Below are 20,828 nucleotides of genomic sequence, written 5' to 3' on the forward strand. Positions count from 1 at the left end.
CAAAACTGGGAGGAAGAGGAGGGACTGGAGGAAAAAGAGATTCTGAAGGTCACCTAGTCCACTCTGTTCATTTTACAGTTGAAGAAACTGAGGCCAAAAAAACTTGTTAGAGGTAATAAGTAGCAGAGCCATCATGATCATGATTGATGGAAGGGAGGGAGGAAGGGAGGGAGGGAGGGAAGAAAACACTTATTAAGTATCTACTATGCATCAGGCACTGAGCTAATCGCTTTACAAATATTAACTCATTTTATCATCACAGCCACCCTGAGAGGTGGGTGCTATGAAAACTGAGGCAGACAAGAGGATAAGTGAGTTATTCAGGATCACACAACTAGTGTCTGAGGACAGATTTGAGCTCAGTTCCTCCTGATTCAGGTCTGGTGCTCCATGACTTCAGATCCAGTGAGCTCTTTCCATACTTCTGAACATAAGGAGAAAAACACTATGCCTTGGTGGAAAAAAATATGGACCCAGGGCCGAATCTTGCCCATTACACTAGCTGTATTCTCTTTGAACAAGACTATTAACTTCTTGAGATCTCATTTTCCTCATCTGTAAAATAGGAATTTCTCCAGTCCTACTGCCACGGGATTGTGGTGTAGAGTAAATAAGACAATTTCTGTGAAAGGCATAAAGTACCATATTTATAGTTCTCATGATTATCATCAGAGCACTAGAAGTGGGAATCAGAAGACCTCAGTTTGAATCCTACCTCTAACACTTGCTAGCTACATCACCCTGAGCAAGTCACTTCCCCTCTTTCTGCCTCAATTTCCTCATATGTAATATGGTGACAATAATAGCACCTACTTCCCAGGATAGTTAGACAGTTCAAATGAAATAATGAATAAAAAGTATTTTGCAGACCTTAAAGTGTTATTTAAATGTGAGCTATTATTTTTGTTCTACTCTAACATGATTCCCACTTTCTGATCCTTTGCTTTCCAACAGCATGAGTTCTTTTAGGCCCAGCCTGGTTTCTTTTAGGCAGAGAGGTGGCCAAATGGATAGAGCACTGGACTTCATGACAGGATAATCTGAATTCAAGTTCTGCCACAAGATATAAAACATGTGATCTCTGCAATTCACTTCTGGAAATAACTATTGGACTGACTTCATAATGTTATTATGAGAGTCAAATGAGATATGTGGGAAAAGCTGTAGTATCTTGTCTGTGGACAAATGTCTGGTCATCAATGCAAGGTCGTCTAAAATTCCCTAATGTCTGCCTTGGTACATGAAATCTTATACTTCAATAGGAATTTCCTTTTTGAAAGGCCATCATCTTACATTATCGCCTTTCATCCTTACCACATCCACGTTAGGGAATTTGTTTTGTTATTTTCAATCAAGTCTGACTCTTCATGATGCCATTTGGGGTTTACTTTGCAAAGGTGTTGAAGTAGTTTGCCATTTCCTTCTCAAGCTCACTTTATAAATGAGGAAACTGAGGCAAACAGGATTAAGTGATTTGCCTGAGATCACAGTGTCTGAGACTGGATTTGAACTCAGATCTTCCTGACTGTAAGCCCAGCAACCTATCCACTATGCCACCTAGCTGAGAGAGTTAGAAAAAAACATTATTATCATTTTTAAAATTAGAGAATAGAAAAGAGGGGATAAGGCCAAGAAGTCCTCAGCCAATTAGTAGGAAATCAGGTTTCTTACTGCTGTGAATCCATCACTCTCCACCTTCCTACAGCATCTCTTAGGTGTCTAGAGACTCTGAGTTCACTAAGCAATTGAAATTGCGTTAATGTGCTCCCCTCACTCCTATTTCCTATCCCCAACACTGAGCAACCATGTTTCCACTGAGGAGGTACTGTCTCTATTGATCATCCCCTCCAAAGCTTGAATGCTCTTATCTACTAACCCCCAGGGCCTAATCCCTGGAATGAGGTCCCTACCTAGCTCACCATCTTTCTCTCCTCACTCCTGTCTTCCTACTAGGGGACATATGGATGCTGCCTCAATTCCTCTCACTGCCAAGTTCCTCTATCTGCTCATCTTCCACAGGGTATTCCTCTCCTCTACCTCAATGACACATAGAGATGGTCAGGCCTTTGTGATTTTGTAATCACCAACAAGTGTTGGACAGCCACCTCTATGAACTCCAAAATTCCTCACTCTGGTCATAATCTTTTATCATTACATCTTGCCCTCTTCTGCATGAACTCCCAACACTGTTCTTCAACTTCATAGTGACCTTCAATCTCTCCATCCCTGAGTATTTTCCCAAGTTATTGATCACTCAGGGACTGACCGATTACACTCTCCTCCCTTCTCATTCTTGACTCCTTGGTGAGCCAATTCCACTCTACTCTTAAATTTCTTGACTTCTTTTCCTCTCATCCATCATGCCTGGACAAACCCCAATTCTAAATTACTCCCACAATCCATTTACATTCTGTTGAAGAGGGCCAAAGGAAATTGTGAAGCCATGCTGACTGGGTTAACTACAAATCTGTTGGAAAATCTCAACATGGCCCTCACTGCAGCAAGGCAATCTTTTTACCTCTCTCTAATCAATTCCCTTAAGGCAGCTAGGTGACACACTGGATAGAATGGCCAGGAAGAGTCATCTTGGTGAGTTCAAATCCAGTCTCATTTACTAGGTGTGTGCTACTTGATCCTGTTTGCCTCAGTTTTCTCCTCTGTAAAATGAACTGGAGAAGGAAATGACAAACCACTCCAGTATCTCCGCCAAGAAAACTGCAAATGGCATAACAAGGAGGCAGATACAACTGTTCCAGACTTTCAGAAAACTATAATGACATAGAAAACAAAAGATATCAATAAAAATGCATATTTTAAAGTCATCTATACAAAGTGTCTTCACTATCCTCTTACTCTCTTCTAAATGTTCTCCATTTGGATTCTGACTTCATCATTCAATTGAAACAACTACCTAAAGTTACTAACATTTTTTAACCACAAAATCTGATGGACTTTTATCTACTTCATTTTTGTTGACTTCATTTAACACTTTTGATCCCCTTCTCTAAGTTTTCATGATACTCTTCTACCTCGGTTCTCTCCCCTACCTGACAACTCCTGTATTTTCATCCAGGTCATGCCCACTAACTATGGGTGTCCCTCAAGGATCAGTCCTGGGCCATCTCTTTTCCTTTCTTACTTGGAGATTTCACCAGTCCCCATGGGTTCAATAATCATCACCATGCAGATGACTCCCAGATCTCTTTATCCAACTCTTGTTTCTTCCCTACATTCTAGGGTCACATTACCAGAAGCCTGTGTTACCTTTCAAAATGGTTGTCCCATAAGCATCTCAAACTCAACATTCCTAAAACTCAACTCATTTTCTTTCTCAAAATCCATCCCTAGTACACGTTTCTCTATTATTATGGAGGGTACCACCATGCTATGCTCATTACTAGGGCTCACATCCTTGGTGTCATCCTTGTTCCCTCACTTTTGCACATCCTATATACCAATCTATTGCCAAAACTTATTTCTCCCTTCATGGCGCCTCTTATATACATCCTTTTATCTCTAGCTATACAGCTACCTCCCTAGTTCAGCTCAGATTATTGAAATAACCTCCTAATTGGTACACCTACCTCTCTCCACTCAGTTGCCAAAATGATTTTCCTAAAGCACCCATCTAACCATGACACCCCCTTCTTCAAAAAACCCTAGTGGCTCCCTAGTACCTCCTAGATCCAATATAAAAGTCTTCATTTGGCAGTTAAAGCCCTTCATAGGCTGCTCCCTTCTTACCCTTCCAGTCTTCTATTTTCCGTATACCGTATGATCTATCTCTACTAGTCCTCACTCCCAGCATGTCCTGCCTTGGCACACCAATCCTCTCTGCCTAAAATATGCTCCCTCTTCCCTCTGAACTCAGATTCCCTGCTTCCTTTAAGACTCAGCTCAATGGCCATCTTTTGCATGAAGACCTCTGAGGTTACCTTCCATCTCCTCTATGGGGATCTTGGATAAACCTATGCAAATATATCTTGGCTCCCCCAAGTAAAAGGTAAGCAATTTGGACGCAGGGACTGGGGTTTGTTTGTTTTGTTTTTCTTTATATCTCTATCACTTAAAGTACAGAGGAAACACTTCGTGTCTGTTGATGGATTTTGCCCCTAAATTCCACGGTTTCTGCATACCGTATCACAACCAAGAGAGCCACCACTCAGATAACTATAGCATAGGATGGTTTCATTCCTTTTCTGCTTGCTATGAAAGGGCTGGATCAGTTGATAAAAGTATGAAATTGGAAGTAAAATGTATGTTTAATCCAAGTTATTCCCTTTGCCAGTGGAAGACTTTTTAAACAGTGCCCTCTTGTGGTGACTGGTGCCATCTTCCACATAAACATGGCAGGTTGGCATAGTTGGAGAAGAAGGGTGTTTCCAAGGGTCAGAGAACCCCAGGATGTGCTTCTAGAGGTCTTAAATGACTGCCCAAGACTGGACCAGCTACTGGAAAACAAAGGTAAGTCACTCCTTCACTCTGAGACACAAGATTTTTAAGGTATAGTGTGGCAAGTGAAAGGTGAAACAATTAAGGAAACAAAGATTGGATCTTCTGAGCGTAAGGATGTATTAAACAATGCATGCTAATTCTTTAATAAATCAGGACCAAACCCATAAATCAGCTCAGGACTGGAGACAAATGGAGGCAGATTTTTATAAATGTAAATATATATGTATATATATATATATATATATATAAATATAAAATAATTAATCAAATAAGACCAATTGATTAAAAGAAACCAATACAACATTAAGTCATCTGATTTCTAATTGGAGGAAAAATTAGGGACTTTCTGAGTTGGGAAGGAGAAAGGGGGCAGGTACAAAGCCATGAATTCAGAAAAGGTGTCCCACTCCTCCCCAAGAATCCATAACCAATCAAAGGAACATGGAAACACTAACTGATCACTCAGCATGAGGCCAGTTTTCAGATGAGATGTACAATTCTGTGCAATCTCCTTGCATCAATTTTAAGGTCCTCCTGGGTTCTGGTCACCGTAACCTAGTCCTTGGCAGATAATGGGGTAGGTTCAAACAATTCAATAAGGCTTTCTCTCAGTTCCCGCAACGGAATGGTTTTCTCCAAGCTAGAAGCTGGACTAGACTCATAATTGAATATGAAAGGCAATTAAGCTAGCTCCAGACATGAATCACAAGATGGAGCCAGTATGGTTCTCTCAATTGTCTCAATTCCCACTATCATTGCTGTCCTAATCCCTTCTATTCCCTCCATTTTCCCCAATGGGAGCAGAAAGAGACCTAGTTCTGCCATTGAACAGTTTGTACCACCTCAATCCTCTCTCTCAGAGCTTCAAATGAGAGCTAAACTCTTACAATCCTCAGATCCTGCTACTAAATAGGAAGGGGGAAAGTTTGGTTAAATGGAATGAAGAATGGTTAGGAAGTCTGAAGACCTGGGTTTGAATCCTGATCCATGTGGCCTTTGGGAAACCATTCCACCTTTTTGGTGATGAAGCCTCTTCATCTGTAAAGTGAGAGTGACTGAGAAGAGCATGGTATATATAGTCCAATGAGTACTGGCCTGGGAGTCAGACTCACAGGGTGCAAATCTCCACTATACTGCTTATAACCTGTGTGTCCATTGAGGCAAGTCACTTAACCTTAGGCAACTAAGTAGCTCAGTGGATAGAGTGTTGGGTCTGGACTCGGGAAGACATGAGTTCAAATTTGACCTCAGCTATGTGACCCTGGGCAAGTCACTTAATCAGTCTTTGCCTCAGTTTCCTCACATATAAAATGGGGCTAATTAATAGCAACTACCTCCCAGGGTTGTTGTGAAGATAAAGTGACACTTGTAAGGCACTTGGTAAATCTTAAAGTCTTCTATCGATGCGAACCATTATTACTTCTCTGTATGGGCTATTTGTTCTTCTGTCAAATGGCCTCTGAGGTCACTTCTATCCTTAAATCTCTGATCTTATGAATAAATGATCCCTGCACTGCCTGTCATCTCTAAATAGATGCTCCTACAACAAAGTCCATTTGCTTCAAAAAAAGAAAAGTAATTTGATTTGAAACCACAAAGTTCTGTTCTGGAGACTGTGTCAGCATGGGCAATAGTGGGAAGACAGCTCTTTTCTTTGTGCAAAGGAACTTTGATGAAGCTCAGAGTCCCTCTACAGGTGCAGATCACAATCCCTCCATGACATCTCAACCTGCCAAATCCTTTTCAATCTATCAGCAAGTATTAAGTGCCTACTGTATGCCACCATTGGTGCTAGGCATTGAGAAAACAAAAATGAAATAGTGCCTACCTGACCACCAAGAAGCCTGCATTCTTTCAGGAGATGTGTGCATAAATCAGTATAAAATATAAGCAAAATAAACACAAAGCTCAGAACCCGAAGAACAATGTACTTAGGAGGATTCAGAAGAGAAAAAAGGATAATCAGTGAAATGTTTTTAAAATACACAGTATCAAGCAGAAGCAAATTTTGAAAAAAAAAATGTGGGCAAGCAGGGCAGGGACAGTATTACAGTGTTAAATTTGCAAACTCTATAAAGAATACTGTTTCATACAATCTTTTTCAGTTTCTTTTAAACCTTTTCTTTCCATCTTAGAATTGATACTGTGTATTAGTTCCAAGGCAAAAGAATAGTAAGAGCTAAGCAATGAAGGTTAAGTGACTTGCCCAGGATCACAAAGCTAGGAAATGTCTGAGGCCAGATTTGAAACTGGGTCCTGGCTCTTTATCTATCCACTATATGCTGCTCTTCTGCTTTGAAGATAAGGGGTTTCTTATGTTAATATCTTTAATGAAAAATCCATTTTCAAATCTCCATCTTAAGGATAACACCCAAGCTCCTCTCCAGAAGGCTTTCCAGGACTTCTACAATGCCCCAGGCCCTTTTCTCTCCCTCTCACCTCTTTCAGCTCCCTTTTGTGCATTGTCTGTTGTCTTCTCCCATTAAGTGTAAGCTCCTTTGAGGACAGGGACAGTGTGTGGACTAAGGAGTGCGTAGTAAGTGCTTTGGGCTTCACTCCCACATGTGAGTCACTCTGGTAAACATGCTACAACCTTCTATATTCATCATCAACCTTCTTTCCATTCTCCTTTGGATTGGTCAGTTGGATCCTTCTGAGATCCTGGTTTTCCATGATTCCCAGCTACTCACAGAAGGCTGGAGTTCAAGAAACAGGATATTGTAGGGATAACTCAGTGGATAGAGCGCCAAGTCTGGAGTCAGGAGGACCGGAGTCCAAATCTGACCTCAGATGTTTCCTAGCTGTAGGATCCTGGGTAAGTCATTTAATCCCCAATGCCTAGCCTTTACCCTTCTTCTGCCTTGAATCTACGGCGGAAGGTAAAGGATTGAAAGAAAAAAAAGAAAAGGAATGTGCTATTGTAACATCCAGCAGTTTAGAATCAGTAAGAAGTATTAAGTACTCTCCCAAAGACAGTCAAGCTTAAAGGCAGTGTTATATCACAGGGTGGAAAATACTGTATTTGCAAGGGGCGAATAAGTCAAACCCAGCTTAGTTACTTACTTACTTGCTGTGTGACCTTGGGTAAGTCAAATGTAATAAGGGATTATTTGAATGATAACTAAAGATAACAAAGTAGATAAGTGGAGTAGATAGAGCTCTGGGGCTGGAGTCAGTAAGACCTGAGTTAAATCTAGCCTCAGATACTTACTGTCTGTGTAACCCTGAGCAAGTCACTTAACCACTGTCCAGTTCAATTTCAAGTGTAAAAAAAAAATTAATAGTGCCAGAGGTGTTTTGAACATAACATAATATTTCTAAAGTGATTGGCAAACCTTAAAACACTATATAAGCTCACTATTATTACTAAACCTCACTCAGCCTCAGTTTTCTTTAACAGAAATTGTTCAGTCATTTTTCTATCCTGTTCACTTTCAGTCCTGTGACACTTTGTGGGAATTTCTTGGCAAAGATACAAGAGTGGTTTGCTATTTCCTTCTCCAGCTCATTTTATAGATGAGGAGCTCAGGCAAACAAGGCTAAGTGACTTGCCAAGGGTCATACAGCTAATAAGCTCCTGAGGCTGGATTTGAACTCATGAAGAGGAGTCTTCCTGACTTCAGCCCCAGCTCTCTATTCACTATACCTCCTAGCTGTGCCTATAACAGAAGAGGATTGAGCTAAATCACCCTATGAATCTTAGTTCTGGTAGGTCCTATGAAATGGGATAGGCTTTGAATACAGGGTGACAGATTACATCTTCTAAGGATGGAGAGAAACTGAATCAAAGGGATCTTGCCATCAAACCAAGCCCCTCACTTTACAGATGAGAAAACTGAGGCTCAAAGATGTTGTGACTTGCCCAGGATCCCACAGCCATTAAGTGTCTGAAGCAAGGTTTGAAACTGATGCCTTCTCCAATATACCATGCTATTTAAACTTCTTCGTAGAAGTTTGCCATAAGGTGATAAGTTTTACGTTGGCCAAGGAAATCTATGAAATGGACAAAAACACCAGGTACAATAGCTACCATGATTGGCATTTTCTGTGAGTACTTTCGGCTGCAATGTTGAATGAAATAGTAGGGGCTAGGACGAATCATTCCAGATGTTGTATAGAAAATAATTTTTTAAAATGAAAATGATATTAATAAATAATCTTTATAATGATAGCAAACATTAAAATTAACTGGACATAGCTTTGGCTCTCAAGTTGGATCTCAGAAGAACTCCTGACTCATTCATTCATCAGTGGAGTGTGTTTTGGATTTGTTTGGGGTTTTTTTTCCTTCTTACGTTAAGCTGGGAAGCTGTTTGTTCAACTAGGAAACAGCCTTTGGGTTCAGGATCCCCAGAAATAACTAGAAAGAAAGGAAAAATGTCAAATTGTGTCTTTGGCATTCTACTTTGTACATTCCCGATATTTTTATTTAGTTAAATTTAAGTAAGTCATTCCTACTGAATTCCCTCAGGTTCAGGAAGCAATGGCAACTACACCCCTTTCCTCTCCAAAACCATAGCCCTTTGTCTAATCTCTTTTCTCTAGACTTATTAGGAATCTGAGACATCTTAATAAGTGAGATCCCCAACTTGAAATTTCTATGATTTACCTGACTGTGCTGTCTCATGATTATTGCTATAAGAAAGACAAGATGGGGTCATTGCAAGAGACAATTAATGGTCTGGAAATTTTAGTACAAGATACAAGTTCACGGTTTCATCAAAGTCACCACCCACAACCATGATCCCTTTTGTCTAGGGTTGGGGGAATTGAGCTCAATCAGAAAGTGTCAGGCACAGAACAATAAAATGAATCCAAGACACAGGTATCACTCAGATCTTTCCCTCCTTTGATGTTCTCTTGTCAGAGCAGCACAGGACTCAACCATAGGCCCAGATCTGGGAATTTGTCCATTCACTAGCCAGGGAATACTTCAACATCAAAGGATTCCCAAATGTCCCTCCCAAAGAGTTAGAAGTCAGGACCATATGGAAAAGACACAGAGGGAACGTGCAGCAGGCACTGGATCATTAAAACAAAGCTAACAGGGGACAGCTAGGTGGCTCAGTGAATTGAGAATCAACCCTAGAGATTGGACACCCTGACTTGAAATCTGGCCTCAGACACTTCCTATCAACCTTGGGCAAGTCATTTAATTGCATCTGCCTAACCCTTACCGTTCTTCTGTCTTGGAACCAATACACAGTATTGATTCTAAGCTGAAAGGTAAGGACTTTTTTAAAATAAAAAATAAAAATAACATACTTTGCTGTCTTACCCAGCTATGCATTCATCATCTCTGCTACATATTACTCAGTGAACATTTCCCAAGATCAGCATTCTTAATGTCTGTACAGCAGCATTGATCCCACCTAACTATTCACTACTACTGAACCCAGGTACAGTATATCTTCTGAAGATAAGCAACCCCATTTTGCTGCTGCCATCATCCAATAAACTCTAATGGCTCCCTATCACCAGTACCATCCTCCTCATCATCATCATTGCTAGCATTTATATATAGCACCTACTATGTGCCAAGCAATTCACAAAGTACTTTACAATTACTATCTCATTTGATTCTCACAACCAGCCTGGGAGGTAGGTGCTATTATTACCTTCATATTATAGTTGAGGAAACTAAGGCAGACAGAAGATAAGTGACTTGCCCACTCATGTGACTTCAAGAACATCTCAATTTCCATGAGCCTCAGTTTCTTCATCTATAAAAGGAGGTGATAGAGATAGAAATGTTCCTGTAGAAACTAGAACACATTAGGGAAGAGGAGGAAAGGGCTAAAAAAAAAAACTAAACTAAAAAGGCTGGTAAAGAGGCATACACCATAGAACAAGGATGAGGGATGTGGGGTGGGCAGTGGGGGGTGGGAAGAAATTCCCTATTTTACAGGACCTTCCTTTCAGAGGGATCAGGCAGAGACAAATCACCCTAGGGACCTTTATCTCTTCAATCACATTTTTATACAAAGAAATTAAGTCGAAACAAACAAACAAGATCCACAAAGAGGCATGCATCCAAAAGCAGGGAGAAGTCTGGAAGCAGGGAGAGACTTTCCCCTGAAACTTCCATTCATAAGGCAGATAAGGCATCTTAAGAGATCTGTCTGAAGATGTAGAAATGGTTAGGTAACTTTCCCAGGGTCACACAGAGGAGCTTCAACCTAGGTGGTCCCAACTCTAAATCTGGCTCCCTATCCACACTGCCTCTGGGTTCCATTTTGAATTAAATCAGCTTCTGTGAGCTTAACCTGGGAACCTAACCACCATTTATCCAAAGCGTTATCTGAGAGACAGGGACAGAGACAGAGACAGAGACAGAGAACGAAGCTTCAAGTACTAGAAAGAGATTTTACTTGGAATCAGGAAGGCCTGAATTAAGTGACATTTACTAGCAAAGTGACTATGGCTGAGTCATTCATTCTCAGACCCTCAGACAATTCTGTAAGACTTTATCTACCCATTATAGACCCAGCTCCCCAGTGAAATCCATTTGGCCCTATGGGGAAAAAATGTCTTTTAAGTATGGAACAATTAATTTATAAACAAACTTTTGGAACACCACCTGGAGGCAGTTAAGTATTGCAGTGGACAGAGTGCCAACTCTGGAGTCAGGAAGACATGGGTTCAAATCCAAACTCAGATGCTTATTACCTATGTGTCCCTGGGCAAGTCACTTTGCCCAGCTTGCCTCAGTTTCCTCGTCTGTAAAATGAGCTGGAGAAGGAAATGGCAAACCCCTCCAGTCTTTTGCCAAGAAAACTCCATATAAGATCATAAGGAGTAGGATACTCCTATTTGAGTAAACAACAACAAAGGAAATTAGGGCCTACTTAACTTTTGTTTATTTATTCTCTCTGCAATCTCCTCCTGGGCTATTTCACGCATTCCCATGGCTTCGATTACCACCACTATGTAAGCAATTCCCATACATGTTTGGAGTTCTGAGTCCTTCTGAACTCCAGATTCATATTCTCAATGGCCTACAAGACAACTCCACATGGATGCTCCATCACCACCACAAATTCATCATGTCCAAAATCAAGCTTATCTTCTTTCCCCCTAAATCTATTCCTCTTTCTAACTTCAATACTACTTCCCATATTCATTACTATGAGGTTATCTTTGACCCTACCTGACATCAAAAAAGATGACCAGGGATGCTTAAGACAAGCAACACTGCTCCAATGGCACTAGATTAAATGCCGGTAGGGGAGGGGGCTAGGTGGCTAGGTGGCCCAATGGATAGAGAGTCAGGGATAGAGATGGGAAGTCTTGGGTTCAAATTTGGCCTCAGACACTTCCTAGCTATGTGACCCTGGGCAAGTCATTTAACCTCCAATGCCTAGCTCTTATTGCTCTTCTACCTTGGAACCAATACACAATATTGTGGTTCTAAAATGGAAGGTTAAAGGTTTTTTAAAGTTTTGTTTTTAAGTGCCTACTGTGTGCCAGGCACTGAGCTAAGTGCTGGGAGTATAAAGAAAAATCAAAACAGTCTCTGCTGTCAGGGAGCTCACATTCTAATGAAAGAACTCAAAACTTTCATCTGCTTCACATTTCTGCACACTGGAGTCCATCAACCATACCCTGGCTTAGAGGTCATCCAGTTCAATTTCCTCATTTTACAATTAAAGAAATTAAGGCCCAGAGAGGTTAAGAAATTCATCCACTGGCTGAAAGACCTCATATCACAGGAAGTAAATAATAGAGGTGAAATTTGAACCCAGATCTTCTAACACCCCCTCCCCATTCCTGCAGTCTTCCTTCAATGACATTCCATCTCTCCTACTTAGTGACTACCTTCTAGACTTCCTGTAATGTCAACATCCTTTCAAAAATGGGGCTTCTAAGACTGAACACTAGTCCAGGTGGTTTTGACAAGGATAGAGCCCAGATAAACTATAATTCTGTTATTACAGATACTTTTCTTTTCTCAGTGAGACCTAAGATTAGCTTTTTTTTTCCATTATATTAAACCAAACCCTATTTCTCCCTCTCCAAAGGCTCCACCTATGCTTCAGATCACTCACATCTGGATTCTCTCCAGAATCTTCATCCCTTTTCTCCTCTTGCATAGTTCCCCATGTTCAGGTACTCTGGGTACTCTTCCTCCTCACCCCTCTACCAATTCCCCCTTTGTGTGCTATCTGTAAGCTGTTAGAATGTAAGCTTCTTCAGGACAAATATTTGTTTGATTATATTTATATCCCTAGCCCTTAGCATAGTATCTGTTGAGTAAGCACTTACCTATTTATCTCTTTCTTTCTGTCTGCTTTTTTTTTTGTCTATCTAAGTCTATCTATCTATCTGTCTATCTATCTTCAGGTTCATCTATTTATCTATCTATTCATCCATCTATCGATCTCTCTACCAGTCTGTTTGTCTTTTTGAACATATATTTCGATCCTCCTGTCTGTCTTAATGTTCATCTATTTATCTATCTATTCATCTATCCATTGATTTGTCTACCTGTGTCTTTTTTTTCTGTTTATCCACCTTTCTGTCTACCTGTGTCTTCTGTCTATCTTCTAATCTATCTATATTATCTGTCATTCCTACCCATTGCTGCTCACTTTGCTCTCTAGTAACAAGTAAAACAAGTCTAATCTGTCTCGCAGAGTTAGGAAGCAAGGTCCTTTTGCTGAGCAAACTCTTCTTCCCCACTCCAAATTCAGGCACAAAAGGAAGTGCCAATGATGACTGGCCATCTCCTGGAGCTTGCAGGGGAATCCCTGGAGAAGCTGGAGCCACCCACCGCATAGCTGAGGCCACCGAGCGAATGGAGCCCAGAACGATGCCAAGGACAAACACAGGCAGGGTCCTCTCCTCATCAGGCTGCTTATAGAGCATGTACGGTCTCTTGGAGGCCTCATCCCGGAACTGGGACTGGAGGTTCAGCAGCATATCTAGTCTTGACCCTTCTGAGCAAACCCGCCAACAGCCATGGAAGTGGGGGAGGCATTCAGATGCAACTCCTAGAAACAGAGGCAGAAAGAAGGGATGGTAAGATGTGATCAAAAGAAGAATGGCCATTATGATGTTGAAATCTGGCTTCTCTAAGACTTCTTTCCCAACAATCTGGGTTAAAACATCCTCTCAAAGTCTTTAGCAAGGGTTTTTCTCTAACATTTATTTGACATTCAGAAATTGTCTGAGCTCTTTTTCCTAAAACAAAAGAGCCAGAAGAAGCCTTAGGATATGGAATGTTAGAATGGGAATGGCACTTAGAACATAGAATGTCGGCACTAAGAAGGGACTTAGAGCACAGAATACTAAGTCTGGAAGGGAATACAGCAACCTTTTTCAGAAAGTTAGATCCATGACCTTACAAAGAGATCATTTCCCATTCCACCTCCATCTACCTGTGCAAAGTTGATGCCTCTCCAACCACAGGCACATAAATCACCTCCACCCACTTTTATCAAAGCCAAGAGAGAAAAACAAAATGTCTTCTTAGAACATAGGGGATGTCTCTGAGTCCATTACAAAGATTACTTGTTCCCTGTCACCCAAACACTTACCTTGGATCCCTGAAGTAAGACCCTCTTTTCTCTTACTTTCCTGAAGGTAAGAAACAAAAATTCATCAGATTCTCCAAGGGGGAGCCTTCTTGAAAAAAGGAAGCCACCAGTGAAGGAACCTCAGGCAACTCTCTCTGAACCTCAGTTTATCATCTGTAAAGCCTGCCTCCCTCACAAGGACATTGTGAGAAACAAATGAAATAATGGATATGAAAGCACTTTAGAAAGCATGAAGAGCTACTAAAATGGAATTTATTATCATTTATTTTTATTATTATTACAATTATTACTCAGATCCTGCCTCCCCAGGATGTCATCCCTAACCACTCCAGTCATACAAATTCATATTCTTTCACTATAACATTCACTGCCTATACTACTGACCCGGCACTACCTACCTACTGCCTTGTACTATTCTATAATTGGCTTTCTTTCTTCCTAATTTGTTCAGATTCAAGCTCCCCTGTTAGACTGTATGCATCTGGAAAACAAGGACCATGCCTTCCACTTCTTTGTGTTCCCTAAGTGAGGGAAGTTGCAAATATTTAGTAAATAGTTAACAAATTTCTATTTCATCTACTTATTGAAAGGGATCGGGCTTTGGAGGAAAACCAAACAATAAGCATTGGTGAGGGTTTAAAAAAAGAAAGAAAGAAAGTGAGAAATACTCAAACAGTGAACGCCCAAGTTCACTCATCTGCTATAAAAATCTTAGAGTAGAATGCCAAAAGTGCCTACTATATGTCAGGCACTCTGCTGGACACTGGGGAAATCAATGAACTATTGGTCCCTGCCCTTAAGGACCTTATATTCTACTGGGAGAAAGTATATGCATATAAATAAATAAAGGGGTTGCCCAATTATAATGCCCAGATTAACAGAAAAAGAAATCAAATGCTTAAATAGATCCAGCTCAGAAACAGAAAATGAATCCACCATGAATGATTTCCCTAAGAAAAATGCCTCAGGGCCAGATGTAATTCTAGCAAACATTTAATTAGAAGAACAATTAATTCCAATACTATAAAACTATTTGAAGAAGGAATTCTAGCAAGCTACTTTTATGACACAAATATGGTGCTGATACCAAAACCAGAAAGAGAAAAAAACAGAGAAATCCATTTCCCCCTCATGCGTATTGATGTAAAAAAATTTAATAGTACTAGTCAAGGAGATTACAGGAAAGTATCACCAGGATTATATACTACAACCAGGTGGCTTTCATATTAGGAAGGAAAGAATGGTCCGATATTGAGGTAAATGGAGGTAGGGTAGTACTAGTAGCTGGGGAGAAGAGAAATCAAGATGGGTTGTACGTAGAAAGAGGCATTTGAGTTTTAAAGAAACAAAGGAATTCTGAAAAGTGGAGGTGAGACAGGAATGGATTTCAGGAAGTGGGGGGGGGGGAGTGAGAGGCAAATACAAAGGCATGATAGTGAGTCATGTATGAGCAACAGCACAGCCTGACTAGACAGTGGAGTAGAGAAAGCAGGGCAATGTGTGCTAATAAGCTTGGAAAGAGCATTTGAGGTTGACCAGAAAGGGCTTTGAAAACCAAGCAGAGGATCTTGGGTTTGATCCTAGAGCTTCTGAAATTTATTGAGTCAAAGATTAACATAGACAAAGGGGCAAACTAGATCCAGGACGGGAGACTGGAGGTCCTGGGTTCAAATATGGCCTCAGACCTTTCCTAGCTGTGTGACTCTGTCACTTAATGCCTGATGCCTAGCCCTTACCACTCTTCTGCCTTGGAACTGATACTTAGTGTTGATTCTAAGTTAGAAAAATAAGAGTTTAAAAAAAGATTAACATAGACCTGCAATTTTAGGAAAAGGTACATGTGTACCTGTATACTATGGTAGCTACAAGACTTAGTAGCCTTTCTTAGGGTGGCATTCCAGGAAGTCTCTGAAGAAGATTAAGTAGTGCTTTGACCCCAATACCACCACCATACTTGATTGCCACAATTAATTTCTTTCATACTCCAAAGGGTGGGAATTCACTAGTATGAATTGTTGCAGGTTCATAAAGATTAACAACTGGTTCTTCATGAGTTGCTGTGGTCAAAAAATAAAAAAATTCATGGACTAGCCATAGCCTGTCTTCTGATGATGGATCCCTCTGCATATAGGTAGGTGAGAGAAATCTAACAAATGGCAGGCATAGAACCCCCTGCCCCAATCACACTTGAAGCCATGTGTGGCCCCAGCCTTTCTAGCTTGGTAAGGCATACCAGAGTTTGGAATCTGTTGGCATAGCCTTTGAGAGCACATGATCTACCTGGCACCATGATGGAGATAACATAGAAGAATTTAAAGGGAAGGTCTCACAACCCATACTAAAGAAAAATTATCATAGGATTGTTGAGAAATTGAAGGAATGATCTTTGAGGTTACCTAGTCCAGATCCGTCATTTTACAGTTGAAGAAACTGAGGCCCAACAAAGTCAAAGAGCAGAGCAAAGACCTAAAGTTGGTCCTTTACTACAAAGCCTGCCTCCTTTTCCATCTGCACCAGGAAGGTTTGAGCTGCCCCAAAGGTAACCACTGACCTTCCTTTCATTGTCCATGCCAGATGCCTTCTTCCTAAACAAGGAGAACAGGAAGTTCTTAGAAAATTTAAGATGTCATTCAAAATAGGGGATATTGAGCAAAACGCCTGGAGCAGCAGGTCCAGAACTGACTCATCACAGAGTCCCAAGTGACAGAAAGTCTGGCCAGCAACAGAACCTCCTCTTGGTATGGTCAGATCATGAAAGTATAAGAGAGAGGAGGTGGCCTCACACACTTCCTAGTTGTGTGACCCTGGGCAAGTCACTTAAACCCCTTTAAGACCTTGCCCTTATGTCTTAGAGTTGTTACTAAGTCAGAAAGTAAAGGTCTAGAGAGACAGAGAGTCAGAGAGAGGAAGAGAGACAGAGATAGAGAGAGACAGAAACAGAGAGACAGCGACAGAGAGAAAGACAGAGAGATAGAGACAGACAGAGACAGGGACAGAGAGACAGACAGAGACAGAGACAGAGACAGAGAGAGACAGACAGAGACAGAGAGAGAGACAGAGAGACAGAGACAGAGAGAGACAAAGACAGACAGAGAGAGAGAGAGAGACAGAGAAAAGGAGCTCCAAGGCTAGGTGGCTAGGTGTAGGCCAGGTGTTTGCATATATGTCAGGAAACATGTATTAAGTATTTACTATATTTCAGAAACTGCATTCATTGTTGAGTATACAAAGAAGGTGAACACATTGCTTCCACCCTCAGAGAGCTCACAGTCTGATGAGGGAGATAACATGCAAACAGCTAAGTATATACAATATATCTAATAAGTATATATGTGTCTTCAAAAGCACAGATTTGTGTGTGTCTAAGTCTGCATGGGCATGCACTGTGTGTCTGTGTGTGTAGCTATGTGTGTCCATCAGTGTGCATTAATATACATATATGTCTCTGTTTCCATGTATTTGTATTCATGAGATGCAATCAGTGCCTGACAGCTCTAGGAATTTGACAACAGTGAAAGTGTCCAAGTTCATCCATCTTCAGCTTGGTGAGCAAGACATATTGGTAGGGAAGAATTAAAAAAAATAATAACTTCAGGCATGGGGAAATGGTTATGGATGGGACCAGGTGCCTTATTCCCAGAAGCTGTACCAGGTAGCCAGTCTAGCCATCCCTGAAGTCTCAGGGGCATTGGGGACCATAAGGAAGGTAGCCCATGGAAATGCAGGATCTTCAAGGCAGCACACCAAGGAACAGCAAAGTTGACTGTCCACCCAGGGACACTGCCAAGATCTGCTCAACGAATTACTTGTGGGTCGGCGAACCAGGATGAGAGAAATGATACTAGAGTTACAGGAGGGTCGGACTGACAGACTGACAGACACGCAGAATCCTCTTGCTAGTCAGTGACAAACTTTAATGATTTGGGGTACATACTTTATAGGGGAAAATGATGTAGGCCAAGGGATTAGATAAGCCTTTTGCAGGGGACAATGATTAATAATGATTTACAAGATGGAGACAATGGATTTAGATTACCTCAGAGGTTCTAAACAGAGTTTTCTATAGGTGATAATTCAATATGTCAATGTGTAATTACCTGGCTAACTTTCTCATAGAATTCCCGCACCAGTGATTTCTTGGAAGAACGTAGAGTATTTGTGAAAGGGAAAAGTTTGTTTTTCTCATACTGAGGAGCAGGCTGTGTGTTTGACCATTCCTATACTATGGCAGTGATTTTACTGAGGAGTCATTCTGGCCAGAACATGGCTTTGATTTTACTGGGGTCCACTCTCACCACTGGGGACTACAGGACACTTTCCAGGAACAAGGGATTAGGAAAGATTGCTGTCAGGATTACCCCCTCAACAGTTGGGAGTTGCCCAGTCATACCTATCCCTGCCACAAACCCTGAGCTAAAGGAAACAGTCTTACTTGCTTCTAATAAAGGTCCCATTTATGTCCTCCGGGTCATAGTGTTCAAACTCTGAAAGAGAGAAAAAAGTTCATCACACCCTCAGCCCCAAGAAAGAAGCCCCAATCATCTTCTGAACCTCAAAACTGCAGCATTTTCATGGAGAGAGAAAGTATTTTTCTTTTGCCTCCCTCATCTGTTCTGAATTCTCTTCTTCATGCCATCCAAGAATATTCCTAGTTTTCCTTTTTCTCTGGATTTAAAAAGGAGAATTGGGGGCATCTGGGTTGCTCAGTGGATTGAGAGCCAGGCCTAGAGATAGGAGGTCCTAGGTTCAAATCTGGCCTCAGACACTTCTCAGCTATATGACCCTGGGAAAGTCACTTAATCCCCATTGCCTAGTCCTTACCACTCTTCTGCCTTGGAACCAATACACAATACTGATTCCAAGACAGAAGGTAAGGGTTTAAAAAAAAAAGAGAGAGAATCAAGACCTTGTCCCTCCCAAGGATTAGATGAGAATCACGATCAGATATGCATATCTCTTGAGTCACATGTATATAATTTAAAATCAGATTGGTAGAGGTAGGTGAATCAAGAGCCTGTTCTGGGTACAAATATGGCCTCAGAAACTTCTTAGCTATGTGACTTAGCTATGTGTAAGATGGAAGATAAAGGTTTGTTTTTTTTAATGGATTGGAAAATATTAATCCATGGGGTCAAGCTATCCTTACAACTAAATCAACTGAATTTGAACAGTTCATTTTTGGTTTTGCATTTGTTGAGGAATCAGTCCTGAGGGTGATCTGACTAGATGCTTCTGGAGCTCAAATAGCTGCCCTGATGGCTCACTGTGGAGTACATACCATCATCTGTCTGAAACAGCTGTTCCATCTTGGCTTCCTCTTCCCTCTTGCAGTCTCCAGCGGATGTTGCAAGGATTCTCATAACTCGAATCCTCTCCTCTTTCCTTTTCTCCTTCTCTTTGGCTCTCATTTCTTTTAGCTCCTCCGTCTCACTCACTTCTTTCCTCTCCTCAAGGGACCTAGCAAGTTACAGGATCAGTCAGATAAAATACTGGCAAGGAAGGCTTTGTAACTAACAGTTCAGAAAACTCTGAGGTCCAGATAAGAGATAAACCAACTCTTGAGAAAGGCATTAGGGACCTCCAGAGGGTGGAGAAGGAAGCCCGAATGGAGAATATTCAATGACAGAGAGACTTATGGGTTACTGAAATTCATCCATATTTGTGTGATGACAAAGGAGATAGAAGCTATTCTATGGGCTTTCAAAACATGAAAAATAAAGGGCATGGACTGTTCTCTCCAGAACCATGGAAGCTGGCCATTTCCCAAAACTAGAAAAATCTCCGAGCTAGACTCAGAGGACCTCTGAGTAAATCATTCAATCAGTCTATAAGCATTTATATATGTTCCATGCACTATGTTTAGCAATGAGGATGCAGAAAGAGGTAAAAGAGAGTTCTCTGTTCTTAAGGAGCTCAAAATTTAATGGATTCTTTGAGGTATGAGGACAAGAGTTTAGCCCTAGGGTTGGTGATCTTACATCCTTCCTGACAGTTAGTACCTCTGGGACCTTGAAGGTCATACAATTAATGGTCACTACATGGCCATGTTTTTGTTCTTCTTTGTTATTCTCAGCCCTTAATGCCTGACCCATATGGTCCATGCTTTATAAATGCTTTTTGATTAACTGATTGACTGAAACTTTCTGAACCATCTGTAAAATGAGAAGGATGACCTGGATGGCCTCTAAGGTCATAAAGAATTCTCGATCAATGATCCCTGAGCTGAGTTCTAGGCCTGGCTATGCCACTAATTAGATATGTGACTTTGGTTCAATCAATTCCCTTCCTCCAGTCCCCAGTTTTCTTTTCTGTAAAATGAGGAAGTTGGATGGATTTGTTCATTTGCCAAGCATTTATGAAGGGTTTCTGGGTAGAGAGCACTATGTCAGTCTCAGGGGGGGAGAAACAGAGTTTAGATGCTCATTAAAGGCCCTTGAAGCTAGCTCTAAATGATATCCTTTGAATAATTAAAGATAGGGGGTGGGAAACTCAAGGAATTGACTCAAAGACCTGAGGACTAAAGGGTTCCTGGGCTTCAGGGAAGAAGTGTGCTAACATTGACACTGAGGGATCCTCATCTGTCCTTGGATGGACATGAATCCTGGATTAGAAAGAAAAGACCCCTTACCTCATTTCGGGGACGATGTCCTCTATGATTTTCACAGAGTTGTTTGTGGCTCTCCCACTAAGGTGAGGAAAAAGACACAGCAATCATTAAGTCATAGAACAGAGAGTCATGGAATCAATTGAGTCATAAAAAGGAGCAGTTAGAGGTCAGCTGGTCCATCCCTCTGCCTCAAGAAGGCACTCTTAATTTCCACAGAGGACAGTCCA

General features: G+C 41.1%; 1 protein-coding gene across 4 annotated transcripts in view; it reads right to left on the bottom strand.

Annotated features, from left to right (window-relative positions):
* Positions 1 to 8,596: 8,596 nt before the first annotated feature.
* C1H16orf95 (chromosome 1 C16orf95 homolog) overlaps positions 8,597 to 20,828 on the bottom strand; it is a 33,485-nt gene continuing 21,253 nt past the window's right edge. For 2 of the 4 annotated variants that reach the window (XM_007477264.3, XM_016427864.2), the window contains exons 9-14: positions 20,623 to 20,679; positions 19,273 to 19,451; positions 18,427 to 18,478; positions 16,546 to 16,579; positions 13,995 to 14,034; positions 8,833 to 13,448 (exon numbers count right to left, since the gene is read on the bottom strand). In XM_007477264.3, coding sequence (XP_007477326.2) covers positions 12,919 to 13,448; positions 13,995 to 14,034; positions 16,546 to 16,579; positions 18,427 to 18,478; positions 19,273 to 19,451; positions 20,623 to 20,679 — 892 coding nt within the window. In that variant the 3' untranslated portion in view covers positions 8,833 to 12,918. The other 2 variants (XM_016427865.2, XM_016427866.2) reach the window with 2 other exon arrangements.

Source organism: Monodelphis domestica, chromosome 1 (assembly GCF_027887165.1).
Source record: "Monodelphis domestica isolate mMonDom1 chromosome 1, mMonDom1.pri, whole genome shotgun sequence".
Taxonomy (NCBI): Eukaryota; Metazoa; Chordata; class Mammalia; order Didelphimorphia; family Didelphidae; genus Monodelphis; species Monodelphis domestica.